This window comes from Nansenia antarctica (assembly GCF_963989245.1).
Source record: "Nansenia antarctica genome assembly, chromosome: 20".
NCBI lineage: Eukaryota > Metazoa > Chordata > Actinopteri > Argentiniformes > Microstomatidae > Nansenia > Nansenia antarctica.
In genome coordinates this window covers 2,120,060-2,136,634 of record NC_137693.1, presented here as the reverse complement: position 1 = coordinate 2,136,634, position 16,575 = coordinate 2,120,060, and the positions used below count along the sequence as shown (strand labels likewise).

The 16,575-nt window shown below is 51.2% G+C and overlaps 1 protein-coding gene and 1 pseudogene across 2 annotated transcripts in view; both read left to right on the top strand.

The window, feature by feature from the left end:
* The window catches only part of LOC308174853 (AF4/FMR2 family member 4-like), an 18,344-nt pseudogene extending 9,659 nt beyond the window's left edge, over nucleotides 1-8,685 (top strand). The window contains exons 4-6 of the transcript in view: nucleotides 4,203-4,219; nucleotides 5,266-5,374; nucleotides 8,641-8,685. The product of the transcript in view is annotated as an AF4/FMR2 family member 4-like (transcript). The remainder of the gene's footprint in view (nucleotides 1-4,202; nucleotides 4,220-5,265; nucleotides 5,375-8,640) is intronic.
* Nucleotides 8,686-8,838: 153 nt separating this feature from the next.
* Nucleotides 8,839-16,575, top strand: part of shroom1 (shroom family member 1) — a gene marked incomplete at its 5' end in the record, with an annotated part of 14,132 nt that continues 6,395 nt past the window's right edge. Inside the window, 8 exons of the mRNA XM_080549963.1 lie at nucleotides 8,839-9,435; nucleotides 9,574-9,998; nucleotides 10,365-11,172; nucleotides 11,380-12,177; nucleotides 12,822-12,874; nucleotides 13,111-13,711; nucleotides 13,841-13,881; nucleotides 16,195-16,575. The exon at nucleotides 16,195-16,575 is cut by the window's right edge and continues 118 nt beyond it. Of these exons, the coding sequence (XP_080406089.1) occupies nucleotides 8,839-9,435; nucleotides 9,574-9,998; nucleotides 10,365-11,172; nucleotides 11,380-12,177; nucleotides 12,822-12,874; nucleotides 13,111-13,711; nucleotides 13,841-13,881; nucleotides 16,195-16,575 (3,704 nt within the window). The remainder of the gene's footprint in view (nucleotides 9,436-9,573; nucleotides 9,999-10,364; nucleotides 11,173-11,379; nucleotides 12,178-12,821; nucleotides 12,875-13,110; nucleotides 13,712-13,840; nucleotides 13,882-16,194) is intronic.

Below are 16,575 nucleotides of genomic sequence, written 5' to 3'. Positions count from 1 at the left end.
GCTCGCGCAAACAAACCTGGCAAATGTTTTACTTGCTCCGGGCAAGCGGGCAAGCGTTCAATGTCGAACCCTCTCTCCACGTGTCCTCACCACTGGGGTCCCCCAGGGCTCCGTCCTGGGGCCCTTACTGTTCTCCCTCTATAATAAATATCTTGGCTCGGTACATTTCCTCACATGGTTTCTTCTACCACGGCTGTGCAGACGACAGTCAACTCTTCCTGTCTTTCCTCCGTCTCCTCTGACTCACATGTGGCGACACGTGTCTCTGCGTGTCGCGTTGACATCTCTGCGTCCATGCGTGTCTGTAGAACATGTTCTAGAAATGTAGAACATCATAGGACATTCTAGAATGTAGAACGTCATAGGACATTCTAGAATGTAGAACGTCATAGGACATTCTAGAATGTAGAACGTCGTAGGACATTCTAGAAATGTAGAACGTCGTAGGACATTCTAGAATGTAGAAACATCGTAGGGACATTCTAGAATGTAGAACGTCATAGGACATTCTAGAATGTAGAACGTCATAGGACATTCTAGAATGTAGAACGTCGTAGGACATTCTAGAATGTAGAACGTCGTAGGACATTCTAGAAATGTAGAACGTCGTAGGACATTCTAGAATGTAGAACATCGTAGGACATTCTAGAATGTAGAACGTCATAGGACATTCTAGGAATGTAGAACGTCGTAGGACATTCTAGAATGTAGAACATCGTAGGACATCCAGAATGTAGAACGTCGTAGGACATCCCAGAATGTAGAACACAGAAGAGTAGTGTTCCTTCCTGGTTCCGGTTCCCCTCAGGTCAACATGATCCATTTAGCTGCTCGGTCAGAAGTCAGGCAAGTCATCCTCCTCCTCCTCCTCCTCCTCCTCCTCCTCCTCCTCCTCCTCCTCCTCATCATCATTAGGTGTAAACACTAATGCGCTTAGTCACTGGCGATGACATCAGAGAGGTGGAGTCAGCATGGCGACCTCCTGTTTGGTCGGTCCCGTGACGGAGGAATGGAGGTCAGGATAAGTACCCTCCCTCCCCCCCCCCTCCCTCCCTCCCTCCCTCCCTCCCTCCCTCCCTCCCTCCCTCCCTCCCTCCCTCCCTCCCTCCCTCCCCCTCTCTCCCGTGGCAGAGGAATGGAGGTCAAGCTCTAAGTACCCTAGAAAGCCTGAACCAAGAATTCCTCCCTCCCTCCCTCCCCTCCCTCCTTCCCTCCCTCCCTCCCCCTCCCTCCTTCCCTCCCTCCCTCTCTCCTTCCCTCCCGGGCCTCGCAATCAAATCTCCTTACTGAGATTGTGAACACAATCACAACTGTCGAGAAATGTTAACAATAGTTTTTTTACAACTATTTATTTCCACACACCCCCCTTCTCTTTTTTGAATGCTCGTCCGTGATTGGCTGCAGACAGGTGCAGGTCTGTCTTGAACGGTTCCCACCTGAGCGTGGCCCAATAAAGCTGAATCTAATCCTAATCTGATCTGGTCTAACAGACGTCTTGGTTAAAGTGGATGAAGTGGATATATAAAGTATATAACAGGTCTACCTGGGGACAGGTAGTCAACGGCAACAACAATTGCTAATCCACGGCTTCACCCAAACCTGCCTGTAGCTGTCATAGCGTGACCTTTGGTTGTCACATGACCTTTTGGTTGTCACGCGACCTATTGTTGTCGTCACGCCAACCTGCATTCCTGCCAACAGATCACGCACACACTCTGAACCAAACAACAGGTAGATGTTGTTTTCAACACTGTGGCTCTACAGGGTGTGTGTGTGTGTGTGTGTGTGTGTGTGTCTGTGTGTGTGTGTGTGTGAGGGTGGAGTAGTATAAGAATAGCGCTCCTCTGTGTGTTTGTGTGTTCCCTTTGTGTGTTGACGCGCAGGTGGGACTGGCAGGAGGTCACAGAGGTGACAACCCCCACCCACACACACACACACACACACACACACACACACACACACACACACACACACACACACACACACACACACACACACACACACACACACATACTCTCATTCACACACACACACACACACTCACACATACTCACACTCACATACTCACATACATGCTCACACAATCACACACTCACATACACTCACACACACACACATACTCACACACACACACACACACACACACCGTGGTCAACATTCGACCGTTCCAGTGTTCCAGTGTGTGTGTGTTAGCCTGTGGTGCCTAGTGAGCGGTAAAGCACCGAAATCCCAAAACATGAAACACCATGACCAGGTAATCCCGTGTCGGAAATGCGGCCTTGTGATGATGATCCCACTATAAACATTCTCCCAGCTAAGACTACAGTATGTGTATTAGGAGCTTTATTTGGCGGTTGACCATAAGATCAAGTTAAACAGGTCTTCTTTGTAGTCTTGGTAAGCTCCGTTTAAGCCCTCAAACATTCTGTCATTGAAGCGAAAATTCTGCCATTCAGAGTTCTGAGGTTTCAGCTACAGCTAACAGCAGTGTTCTGGGTGCGAGGCGGGGCTACAAGCATTTCAGGTTGTTAGCTCGTTTAGCGCGCGAAGGGTGAACGAACGTCACCTAAACTGTAGATGTTCTAGAGTGACATGGGTGGGTTTAGTCACCCAAAAGGAAAGTGGAGGGGGAGAGGAAAGGAGAGGAGAGGAGAGGAGAGGAGAGGAGAGGAGAGGAGAGGAGAGGAGAGGAGAGGAGAGGAGGAGAGGGGGAGGGAAGAGAAGGGAAGGGTTCATGTCCGTCTTTGTGAGTGTTTGGGCCCCTCCCCTCCCTCTCTCCCTCCCTCCCTCCCCTCCTCTGCTTGGCCAGTCGCCACTGAGGACCCTGGGAATGAATGGAGGCCGGGCCCTGCGAGGAATGTGAGGCCCTTTTTTTCTTCTTCTTCTTCTTCTTCTTCTTCTTCTTCTTTTCGTGTCATTGTGCCAGGGTGAGGCAGACGTCACAGGCAGTCTGTCGCTGCCTCTCGGCTGGGTCCTGTAGGGGGGGGAAGCGGGGGGAGCCCTTCTGACTCTCACTCACACTCTCTCACTTTCTCACCCTCTCACTCTCTCACTCTCTCCCTCCCTCACTGCCTCACTCTCTCACTCATAAGTCACTCTTGAATTCCCTTCCCAATACTCACTGCAATGTGAATAACTTCAAACATGTTCAACTTCAAATAAGTTGAAGTTGGAAGTCCAGTCTGTGTAACTGTTAATCCAGGGAACTAGTTAAGTGTTTCTGGTGTACTCTGGTGTGCGTGTGAGAGTTATTTATTTCTGGGACTGACTCCCTCTATTCTGTCACAGGCTGTCCTCACCATCACTTCCACATGAACGCTCCTCTGTGTGTGTGTGTGTGTGTGTGTGTGTGTGTGTGTGTGTGTGTGTGTGTGTGTGTGTGTGGACGCCTCATGTAGTTCAGAGGGGAGAAGCCTGGCAGCTGCACACAGACCACCCCCTCTCTCCCCTCCTCTCCCCTCCTCTCCCCCACCTCTCCCCTCCTCTCTCCTCTCCCCAACACGTGGGAACCCCTTTAAAACCTCAACCCCTCCCCCCCTCCCTGGTTGGGAGGTCAGTCTGGGTACCTGTGATTCTAGTTGAATGTGGCTTGTTGGAACTAGGAGCTGCACGATACAAGACAAGACGTCATATCACGATAATTTTTTGCTAGATGTCGCGATAGCAGCAGGCGTCACAGTACGTACACGCAGTAAATAAATACCGTAAATTCGGTTGTTAAGTCTGACGTCACGAGTGACGTTTAGCAATTTCCGGGTCCAAATAAAAAACTCCCCGCACCAGAGTACCAGTGTACTAATGCGGTAGAATGACAGTTCAATGGTTTTTTTGACTGGGATCTATTCATACAACAAGGGACACAGCACTTTCCCGTTTTTCCCATATTGTCAGCGTCTTTGAGCCTCGGAAAAGCGCTATACAAATATAATGAATTATTATTATTACTGTGGCATTTCGAAGAGAGCGCCTCAGCCAACGTTGGACCCGGAAACACGTCACGACTTAACAACCGAATAGTTACGTTGTTGTGGGTAAAGTTCAATGTTGTGACTGTATGCACTACAACAAGCGCAGACTTAGACTAGACTTGTTTCTGTATGCTACCTTACAGGAAGACAAACCTGCTTTAGGTGGAGCGCAGGTGAACTTGTTGGCTTGTCTTTGTGTTGCTGGATATACTGACCTTTGTGTCTGCGTGACAGGTATGCACCTCTTCCAGGTAAACGATACTGACAGTTAACGACCAATCAGAGGCCTGTGTTCACCTGGCCTAGTTCCTGCCTGAGCCGCTTGTTATCAGGGTTTCGACACTGGGTCAGGACTGGAGGGTAAACAGTGTTCCTGGCACAGAGAGAGTGAGAGTGGCAGCCACCATTTGCATGATTTTCGGTCGAACGTCTTTACCGTAATGTCTCTAATAGATGCAACCATGAGAAATAGTGCGATATGATTTTCGGATGCCGCGTCATGCGTTTCCATGGTGTGCAATGCATTGTTAAAATCAAGCTACAATTGAAATCATGCTGTAGAGTATTATCTATCTATCTATCTATCTATATATATATGCCATTTAACCAAAGTGACTTACACTGCAGTGAGTGCATACATTTTTCAGTATATATAGATGGTCCCAGCGAGAATCGAACCCACAAGCGTAGTCAGTACCATGCTCTACCAACTCACAGAGTCACAGAGGGCCAGAGTCCTCTGAGTAGTAAGGTAATCTTTTGCTCTGCTTATTTACTGAATCACATTGGGGCCCTTAGCGTACACAGAGACACTGAAACCTCCTGAGTTTCTGTCACACTGTAACAGTGTTATTACACAGATATCGGGGCAACTTAACTGTTAACTGTCAACTGGTAACCCAACACATTTGAACCTACAACTCGTGACGTTAGAATTATAAGGTTCTATCTCCATTTTTGTAAAAATGTAGTTTTTTACATAATCTGATCCATTAGGTGTTTATTAATGCCTGTGTGGTGTTATTTTTAAAATGTTGACATTTTTGAGTTAGTAATTCATAAAATACAAAGGTTCCATCTCATAAAACATAATGGAATGTAAAAACTTTGACGCTCAATATCTCTGAACTGCCCTAAACGGAGATAGAACCTTATCATTCTAAACGGAGATAGAACCTTATCATTCTAAACGGAGATAGAACCTTATAATTCTAAACAACCCTAGGAGATAGAACCTTATAATTCTAAGCTCACAAACTCTCAAGTCTCTCATTGTGTCTCCTAATTGATCTGCCAGGCCCATTCAGGCCCAGACCCTGACCCAGAGCCCTGCGGTTCTGCCTGTCTGGGTTCCTGATGAATTAAGCCTCAGAACCAGGCTCTCCCTGGGCTTCGGCCAGCAGCATGTTGGTACTGTAACAAGCATCTCCCCCAGCAGGGGGGGGAGGGGTTAATCCGTTCAATAGTTATTATCACATGAGTAATCCACAACTATTTCTCCTCAAGGTCGCTCTGGAATTCCTGGCATTTTTATCTGGTGTGCTCGCTGCCACGTGGCTGGCCAGGGCCTGGTTAAGGGGGGTGGGGGTGGGGGGGGGGTTAAGGGGGGTTGGGGAGGGCCTGGTTAAGGGTGGGGGGGTTGACCCTGTAGGGCAGGAAAGGTGTTTCATGGCAGGTCAGGCAACCTTGGATAGCAGGGGGGGAAGGCTGGCGGAGGTAGAAATCGGAGGACGGGGTTGTCATGGTAATGCATGGAATGTTCCGTGTGTCACAATGGGCCACGTGTTTGATACCGTTCCTCCTTCTGTTCCACTTATTCGCAACGAGCCACCCGTCCTCCGATTTCTACCTCCGCCAGCCTCCCCTGGTGTTCTACCTCCACCAGCCTCCCCTGGTGTTCTACCTCCCCCAGCCTCCTCTGGTGTTCTACCTCCACCAGCCTCCCCTGGTGTTCTACCTCCCCCAGCCTCCCCTGGTGTTCTACCTCCCCCAGCCTCCCCCTGGTGTTCTACCTCCACCAGCCTCCCCCTGGTGTTCTACCTCCCCCAGCCTCCCCTGGTGTTCTACCTCCCCCAGCCTCCCCCTGGTGTTCTACCTCCACCAGCCTCCCCTGGTGTTCCACCTCCACCAGCCTCCCCTGGTGTTCTACCTCCCCCAGCCTCCCCTGGTGTTCTACCTCCCCCAGCCTCCCCTGGTGTTCTACCTCCACCAGCCTCCCCTGGTGTTCTACCTCCCCCAGCCTCCCCTGGTGTGGGTCAGTACATCCTCATCCATTTTATGTTATGGAATTGCTGACTTTTCTAAGTTCCCTTCGGGTTTGGGAAGTAATTATCCCAGATAAAGGCCTATTCATCTCCTGATCTCCTCCCCCCAGCTCAGGCCCAACAACCAGTAGGGTCTTAACCCTGGGGTGTTAAGCATCATCCTGACAGTCAGCCAGCGGAGGCTGTGGGCCGTAGAGGGGAGGGGGGGGGGGGGGGAATAATCAGATTTGTGCAGTAATGGTTGCAGCTGAACTATGTATCGAGTACTGTTGCGTACCAAGCACCCTGTTGGACTTGACACCTTGTTGTTTTTTTTGGTTTCCACTCTATTTTATTTCTTTGTCTGGATCTCGAATTCCATCTTTGGTTCTCTCAGTTAACGGCCGTGGCAAACGGCCACTGGTCCACAAAGCCATTCTCTCCCTGAGAAGAAAACTGGGTGGTGTTGTGCTCCTGGGAGAATGTGTTGATTGCATGAAGGTGAAAGTCATACACAGGCCATTGTACACGCTACCAACCTTTGGCTATTTGGCTCATTTTTACAGTACTTGGTTTACTCTCTTGTAAACTTAAGGTTAGATAGATTTAGATTAGATTCAACTTTATTGTCATTGCAGAGTACAAGTGCCAGACAACTACATGCAGTTAAGCATCTAACCAGATGTGTAAATAGTGATACAAAACATGATAGTGATAGGTACAGTATGGCAATTATATACAGGTATACAGGTATGTACAGGAGAGGATAGTAGTAGTAAGCTATGTACAGTTAAGGTAGCTATATATACAGCATGGTCTATAGTACATACAGAGGTATAAATAGAGGCTATATCAAACAGAGGTATGTGCAATGTGCACATAATGGTATGTGTAAAGGTAGTATTTTCACAGCAGCAGTAGTGCAAAGGGTAACTGAGTGTAACAGGGCTGTGTGTGTGTGTGTGTGTGTGTGTGTGTGTGTGTGTGTGTGTGTGTGTGCGGTGTGTGTGTGTGTGTGTGTGTGCGGTGTGTGTGTGTGTGTGTGTGTGTGTGTGTGTGTGTGTGTGTGCAGTGTGTGTATACTGCCCACGTGTCTGTGTACCGTATCTGCGATCTACCAATTCTTCTTTTGGGCCAACGTTGACTGTTCTCTTACTAATAAGAGATTGCAAAAATAGTTGCTGAATGTAGAACTAGAATGTAGAACTAGAATGTAGAACTAGAATGTAGAACCATCGCCACCATGCTGGACCTGAACCCCAGCCCCCTCAGCTGTGAGGCTGATAAAGGACCTTGTATCTTGTTACAAGGCTGCTGTGTCCACAAGTCCTTTTTCCAGATAAGCTAAGGGTTGTTATCCTGGTAGAGTCATTTAGTCAAGAACTGTTCCCCAACACTGGACCCTATAGAGTATAATGTTCATCTCCCCACTTTCCTCCAACTCAGCAGTTTCCTGTGTCTTAGTGGTGACAGGTGTTTCGGTTGCATGCCCTCTGTCACATGGACTGGTGGTTATCTTTCGCTGACTGACTGTCTTGTAGTTTCGATGCAGTGAAATACTTTTGCAAGGTAGCTTTAGTTCGACAAACTGTATTTCACTAAAGGGCAGATTTTATGTAGTTTAACTGATGTAGGCTATGTGATCTATGCATGTATGCATGATGTATGTATGCATGTATGTATGTATACAACGTTTACAATTGTCTGTATGTATATAATGTTGACAATTGTCTAAATATGTATTTTGTGTCGGACCCCAGGAAGACTAGCTAATGTCATGGCATTAGCTAATAGGGATCCTAATAAACAAACAAACAAACAAACAAACTTATTTTCGCTTGTAAAGTAATTGATAATGTAATAAAATAAAATTTTCAGAGTAGCTTCCACTTCCCCCTTCCTGTGATCTACCAGACCTCCACTGGACTGGTGTTGGGAGTGGTCGTTTGTTGCCCCAGTAGATATGCCACGTTGAGAATCGTACATTTACATGTTTGACTTTTACATAGCAGACGCCCTTTATCCAAAGCGACTTACAACAAATAACATTTGTTCTAAGTAAGTGAATCATCTATCCATCAGTCGTCATAGGAAAAACAAGTCTATGCTAGGACCAGGAGCAATTGGCAGTCACAATGCTAGAAGAAGGAAGAAGAACTTCAAACGATGTTGTTGGTAGCGAGCCCGGCTACGCTGACGGAGCAGCATAGTATCGCCCGTTTGTTGTGTGTTTCCGTTGGCAGGGAAACACCCGACACTGCGGTCGGCTTCGCTACACCTCCCTGTCGTCCACGATGGAAATAGACCATAAATAATGGTCGTAAATAACGGGTCACACCGTCATTTCCGTTATGATAACACTCCTAATGTGTTTTTAATTGGACTTTTCGATAACCCATCTATGTTGTGTTTGTGTGTTTCCTTCTCAGGAGAGTTTGAACCCTCCCGCCCGTCTACTGGAGATAGGATCTTGAAGAGGGGAAGTTAGCAGCAGCAGCAGTAGCAGCAACTGTCAGACCATGTCCCTGAATGCCCAGCAGCGGTCGACTGAGTGGTGAACGTTGTCGGGCGACCGCGGTGGGTCCAACTTCCACCTCTCCTCTTCCTCTCTGCTCCCGAAAACCCAAATGGATTCCTACAACTTCCACTTTGAAAGAATGAGCAGCAACCTGGACCTGCACCCACTGAGCCTGCCCGTGAGTCGGCTCTCCCCGGCCAAGTCCTCCAGCAGCATCGACCAGTTCACCCACCACCACGGCAAGGGCGACTCCGCCTACAGCTCCTTCTCAGGGGGGTCCAACGCCCCCGACTTCCCCTCGCCCTTCCTCCCCGAGGACCTCCAGCCCAACGGCCTCCACTACGCCGACCTGAAGTATGTGAAGGCCATCTACCACCCCCACCTCCTCCACTCCGACCGCAAGAGCATGGACCAGCTCCTCTACCGCTCCGTTGAGGCCATCTCGAAACAGTATCGCCACGGCAACGGCAACAGCCACCACGGCAACAGCAACGACAATGGCGGCTGCCGGGACAACAACAACGGCTGCCGTAGTAGCAGTAGCGGTAGCAGTAGCAGCGGTAGAACACAACGAGAGTACTGTAACCAGGAAGTAGCAGCACCGATAGCAACAGCTCCGCCCCCTCCTCCTCCCCTGCCGCCCCAGCCCCCGACCCGTCTGGACAGCTTCATCGCCACTAGGAACCTCGAGAACGTCAGCCGGGCGGCCCACCAGAACCAGAACCACCACCACCACCACCTCCAACCTGGCCCTGGTCCTGGTCCAGGTCCTGGTCCTGGTCCAGGTCCTGGTCCTGCTGGGAGCCAACAGCAGCAGGCAGACCGGTCGCCCCCGCGGCCCCAGACGAGTCACCCTGACACGGGTACCGCCCACGGCTGGAGGCTCCCCCCGCAGCCCTACCACCACCACAGGGACCCGGCGGTGGAACCAGACCGCTCGGAGAAGCAGACCGCTGCCGAGCAGAAAAAGTCGTCAAACTCTTCAATCTCAAACCGTCACCGATCGCCTCCTCGCACGAGCCAGACTAAACGTCCTAAACAGTCGGCCACCGTAGGTGTCGGTGGTGGCGTCAACGGGGGAGAGGGAGAGGGAGGGGGGGGAGGCCCACCCCCCCCTTACGAGGGTCAGCGCAAGAGGTCACACTCGGCCCACGGGGCTCCCGAGCCTCCCCGGTCCGCTAGCCCCTGGCACGTGCCTCCTCAGAACATGGGCAACAGCAGCATCCAGCACAAGGGGCAGTTCTACTTTGTGACCGGCTTGTGCAACAAGTCCAGTCCACCGGACACCCCCTCCCATGTGCCAGAGGCCGGAAGGGAGAGCCCTGCCCCGGTGGAGAGAGAGAAGGAGAGGAGAGAGAGGGAGACGGCAGAGAGAGAGAGATCGCACAGCACCGTGGACAGCCTGTTCAGGAACCACCCCCAGCCACCACAGAGGCACCAGAACCCTTATGCTGATGACGCAACACCAGACTCCCAGAGGGAGTGTTTCACCACCACAACCACCACCACCACCTTCACCACCACCGCCAAGACCCAGACCCAGGGTCCAGACACAAACACAGAAGACACACACGGTCAAGTTTCATATCCGCCACCCCCCTCCTCTCATCACATGTCCAACCGGCTGTCTCGTAGTTTCGACGGCCTGGAACAGAATGTTCACAAGAGCCTTCAGAGTAGAGAGATCTCCCTCTCGGGCAGGCATCACACCAGCCACCACCCCATCTTCTACTGCGGCCCTGAAGAGAACCGTCCTCCATCGTCCTCATCGTCATCGTCGTCCTCACACGTCCACAACAAGGCAGCAATCACCCCCCCTCCTCCTCCTCCTCCTCCAATCAGCATGGAGCAGAAAGACTACCGCCACAGGAAAGACGAGCCGGCGAAGAGAGGAGGGAGGAGGCAGCCGTTGGGGGACGTGGCCAGCGAGAAGATCAACAAGGAGACCACGCCTCTCCTGTACCACCTCACTACTGGCGCCAGCAGGGCGGCGGCGGCGCATCCCACAATGCACCACCCCAAGCCCAAAAAGGAGGTTGTCGACGTCGTCGGTGTGAAAGGTCAAAGAGGGAAAGAGCCGGGGCTCATTATCGCTCATCACAAGGACGGGCAAGGCCCCCCACCCCCCTCTGACAGAACCCCCCCGCACGGCGAAACGCCCACCGAGGAGGGGAGGGATGAGGTGATGACGCCCAACCTCTTCAACACCCTGGACGACTCCTTCAAGAAGTACTACAAGGAGAAGCTGAAGGACGCCCAGTCCAAGGTCCTGAGGGAGACGTCCTTCAAGAGGAAGGACCTCCAGCTGTCCTGGCCCAACAGGGCCCGACCCAGGCCTGAGCTGAGGCCGACGGTACTCCACACTGTGCTCTTCTCCTCCCTGGACGCCTCCGAGACCTCCGTGGACACGCTTGAGAACGTGAAGGAGAGGGAGAAGGAGAACGTGAAGGAGAGGGAGAAGGAGAAGGAGAAGGAGAAGGAGAAGGAGAAGGAGAGGGAGAGAGAGAGGGAGAGGGAGAGGGAGAAGGAGAACTTGAAGGAGAGGGAGAGGGAGAAGGAGAACTTGAAGGAGAGGGAGAGGGAGAAGAAGAACTTGAGGGAGAGGGAGAAGGAGAAGGAGAACATGAAGGGAGAGACGGCAGAAAGGCAGAGCGAGAAGAGAGAGAACGGGAGGCCCGTCAACGTGGCCCAGCCCCAGGTGGCGGCGGTGGCCCCCCGCGTCGGCGGCAGGAAGCGTCTGACCCAGGAGCAGAAGAAGATGTGCTACTCGGAGCCCGAGAAGCTTCACCAGCTGGGAGGCGACACCCCCTCTCACGCCGCCTGCCGATCCCTGGGCAACGAGGAGGACGGCGGCCTGTTGTTGTTCTGTTCGGGGGAGGAGGAGCTAGAGCTCGGGGGGGAGCAGGGATTGGTGGCGTCCAGGCGGAGGATGTTCGAGACCAGAGGGAGGGCGTTGTCGGCCTCCAGCCTCAACAAGACCTCCCTGAAGCACCTGCAGCACGAGGCCCTGGTGGCCTACATGGAGCGCAAGACGGGCCACAAGGTGGCCGAACCCCAGCAGCCCCCACCCAGCCTGAGGCACTCCACGGCGGGGGGGAGGCCGTCCGACTGGGGGGGTCCCGCCAGGCCTCTCTCGGGGGGGGGGAACGTCAAAGGCCCCAGGAAGAGGCAGCAGCAGCACAGGCCTCACTCCGCCGGGCGCGTCCTGGACTCGTCCTCCAGCTCGGCTCGGTACGCCCAGTTCAGCTCCGCCTCCGCCTCCTCCCGGTCCAGCACCGGAGGGGGGGGTCACTCTCACTCCCGCCAGTCCAGCTGGAGGGGGGGGGGGACCCCCGGGGGCCCGCCGTCTCAGGGGAAGTCCGCCTCGGCGGAGAGTCTTCTGGACCAGCCGGAACCTCTTCAGGAGTTCTTGAGGAACCGCTCGACCTCCAACCCCCACGCTTTTGAGGTTAGTGACGTACGTGACATTGACTCCACCCAGTCTTAAACACACCTTTTCACAGTGGCATATTTGGTTTGACCTGCTGTATTTTGTTGTTATTGTATGTTGTTGTTGTTATATCTGACTTTGCTGTTTTTTATCCGACTTTGCTTTGTTGATTTTATTATGTTTTGATATGTGGTTTTACGGTAACTCTCTTGTAAGGTGTCCTTGAGAGCCTTGAAAGGCGCCAATAAATAAAATGTATTATTATTATTATTATTATTATTATTATTATTATTAATCATCAGAACCCATTAATTACATTACATGTACATTAACCATGCCCCTCCTCCCCACTTTAAATACATTCTAAACAACACTCCTGTCTGAAATAGGAGACTCAATCAGTTGGAGAGGCTGGTGGAGGTAGAAATCAGAGGACAGGCTCATTGTATAGTGCATGGAACGGTATCAAACATGTCCTTGTTCGATTCCATGCATTGCAACGAGCCCCATCCTCTGATTTCGACCTCCACCAGCCTCTCCTGGACTCAGTATCGTTTGAGATTCTGTTTTTACTATTTCATAGAGGCATGTAGTAAGTATCTTATTGTCAGTCAATATTGAAATGACGCTAATGTTGATTTGTCATATCTGTTTGGCTACAGGCCCACGACTATGTGAATGACCCCTCGCCGCCGATGCTAACGGACAGCACAAGGTACGTTGCACATGTGTACAGAGGGGGAATGGGTGGGTGGGCAAGACACTGAACCCCAAATTGCTCCCAATGAGCGGGGCAGGCCGGCGCCTTGCATGGTAGCTTGCCACCATCGAATGATGAATGTGTGTGTGAATGGGTGAATGAGAGGCCGTTGTAGTGCAGTCCATTTACCATTCATACAGTACATTTCCTTGGTGTTCATCCGTCGTGTGTCGCCGCTGTGTGTTTCCCAGGGTTGAGAGGAGCGTGGAGAAGGACTTGGCGGTGCCAGTGGCGCCAGCGGTGCCGAGGAGGAGAAGCCCGGGGGAGGTGGCCGGGTTCGGGTCCGTCCAAGAGGGCCATCAACGGGTCCAGCGGGTCGTCGCCGAGAGAGGCAAGTCCATGGAGGAGCTGGGCGTGTCCAGGCCCAGGTCCAGGTCCAGGTCCGGTTCCCGGCACCAGGCGCTGAGTAGAAGCTCCGAGCAGCTGGATCAGCTCCGCACCGGCGGTGGCAGGCAACAAGGGGGTCCAGGACCGGGACCGGGGGTGGGGGTGGGCAGAGAGAAGAGGAATGTGTCGTTCTTCAGGCAGGGCCCTGGGGGGGAGAAGAACCAGACCCAGACCCTACCCAAAACCCAGACCCAGAGGAATCCCCCCCTCCTCAAGCAGGACTCTGCCCCACCACAGCTGGCCAGGGAGAAGGAGAAGGAAGAGGAGGAGGCCTCTCCCATGAACAGAGGAACCAGGGACTCCAGTAGACCCGCCTCCCCGACGTCCAGCTCCTCGTCTCAGGTCAAGGCTGGCTCCGGCTCCCCTGGCACCGCCCACAGCTCTGGTCCTCAGGTCACAGGTGAGGTAGGGGCCGCCCCCCCCCTCCCACCCTCCCCCGGCGGTCAAGAAGCCAGTGAGAGAGAGAGAGAGAGCAAGTCCACCTCCACCACTTCCTCGTCCTCCTCCTCCACCTTTCCTTCATCGTCCAACCAGCCCAGGGCCCCTGGTGAGAGCCAGGTCAAAGCCAGCTCCAGGTGAGTCAACATGTAAAAAGAAAATCACGGAGACTGCCAATGGCCCCTGGCCTGAGCTAGATTACTCCTCCTGCTACGACTGGTGGATTGATGATTCACTTGCTTAGTCAAATGTATTGATCGTAAGTCGCTTTGGAATAAGGGGTCTGCTAAATGCCAAAAATGTAAATGTAATGTTTGCGACAGCATGTAAAATCCTCCGGATTTCCCCAACATACTTAACTACATACTTAACTACTTAAAATAGTTATAAAAAAGCACTATTAAAATAAATTAGATTGTGTAGTTACGGAGGGAGCTACCTCATATTATTATGCCCACCCATCAAGTTCCCAGGCCTAAACGAAAGCACTGTCCTTCTCCGACCTTCTCTCTAAACCACGCCCTCTCTCTAAGCCACGCCCCCCTCACCTCGTTTGACCTGGTTAGGACAGGGGGATAGAGGTGGCTCAATGCCCGAGTTTTAAGCACTGAACAGGCCTGGATTAAGCCCTGTCGATGCCCGGGACTGACCATAGGAAAGCAGTTGGCCTTGGCAAAGCCGGCTAATGACTGAATTAACTGACTGAATTAACTGGTTAAATAAACGCTAAACAAATAAGTTAGTAAATCTTTTTTATTCCCAGAACGGGGCAATAGGCTTGGCAGGAAGTCGTTATGTAATCATCCATAACAACAGCAGCAGCCATTCACAGGAAACAAGTTAACCCAGGACATGAACCATGAAGACACTCAGTGTACATACAACATACTGTATAGAGAGCAGGGAGGAGGCGGGGGGGGGCTGGTGGTAGAAATCGGAGGACGGGCTCATTGTGATGCAATGGGATGGAATGAGGGATTCTATCTAACTCGTGTTTGATACACCTCCAATGATGTTACACCATACATATAGCATTGTAAGAGCCAGATATGGTCCTGTCATATGTGTTGTAATTCACTGTGTGGGCATGGGGTGGCGCTGTCACAATACCTGAGGCAGGTCTTTATAAGGTAGTACATTTGTTGTTATCGTCAGGTGTTGACCCCGGAAGGGCAAATAGGTTTGACCGCAATGGCGCTGAGTTTGTTGTTGTTATCGTTTTATACCAGAGATTAAGCCAAATGGAATGTGGCACATTCGTAACGCAATAAAGGTTTTTGATGCAGCAAACCAATGACTACGGATCGTGTATAACCAACAGAACACATCAAACTAGAACGCACGGCGCGTCAACCAGAGTCCGCGGGTTAGCATCTCAGTAGCACAGTATGAGACTGTGCTCCTTTAACAAGCATATTTCAACGTTAACATTTGTGACACATCCTAATGCTTTGGTCCTCATGTCGGGATCCGATGTAGCGATCAGACTTTTCTTTCAAAAAACGTGAATACATTTCCACGTTGTTGAAAATCAATGACACATCCCTCGTCAACAAACGCAGCTTGTTTTGTTAGCCCGCTAACAATGTAAAGTAGTGTTATAGTTAACTAGGTAGCAGTGGGGGGGATTACTCACCCAATCCATTGCGTTGTTGTTGCAGTAGTTTGGCTCGACTAGCGACTGTTTGTGTTGGGATTCTCAACAACGTTGAAACGTAGTTCCGTGTTTCAAAAGAAAAGTCTGAACATCTTGACTGGTTGCCGACATGAGGACCAAAGCATTAGAACGTGTAGAACTGAGACTACCAATGGCCCCTGGCCTGAGCTAGATTACTCTTCCTGCTACGACTGGTGGATTGATGAATGAATGAATGAATGAATGAATGAATGAATGAATGAATGAATGAATGAATGAATGAATGAATGAATGAATGAATGAATGGTCTTTATTGTCATTGATATAGTACAGGTACCAAACAACTAAATTTGGGAGGGGGGGCTCCCCTGGTGTTAGGAAAAAAAAACAACTAAAAACAAGAAGGGAAAAGAGCTGGTTTACATAAATAAAGGCTATGTACACTATCCACTATACTATACTATACAAATAAAACACTGTGCTGTACTCTATGCTATGCTATACCTATTCTAACATTTCCTATTCTCTGAACCTTATGTACCCTAGGGTTGTCATATTGCACATAGTGTTATTGCACATTCATTTAAAGTGTCGCAGTTTGCAGGTTTGAAATGTACACAGTTGTGTTTCAGTATTACACTTGATTTCAATCTAGTAGCTGCCATCAATTTGATGATTCACTTGCTTAGTCAAATGTATTGATTGTAAGTCGCTTTGGAATAAGGCGTCTGCTAAATGCCAAAAATGTAAACATTTTAAAAAATGTGTCACATTTGTAAACAAACCCTTTTTGTTTTTGTTTTCCTTCCAGCAGATTGAAGGTTCCGTCAGCGGAGAGGGAGGAGTCTGTGGACGAGCCCTGTGACCCCCCCCCTCCTCCCCCCACCCCCCAGGAGGTCTCTCTGAGCTGTGGAGTCACCACGGACCCTTCTCTGTGGAACATACCTCCTGAACCTCCGGGCTCTAAAGAGGAGCAGGAGGAGGGGGAGGAGGGGGAGGAGGCGGAGGGGGGGCGGTCTGGTGATGTGGCCCAGGGAGAGTCTCCATCTCCAGTCCCTGGCCCCCAGGGTAGTGACCCCCCCTCAGCCTCCACCACCTCCACCACCACCCCAGACCCTGGTTCAGCCCCTACCACCACCCCAGACCCTGGTCCCGCTTCAGCCACCACCCCAGCCCCTGCCGCTGCCCCTACCAC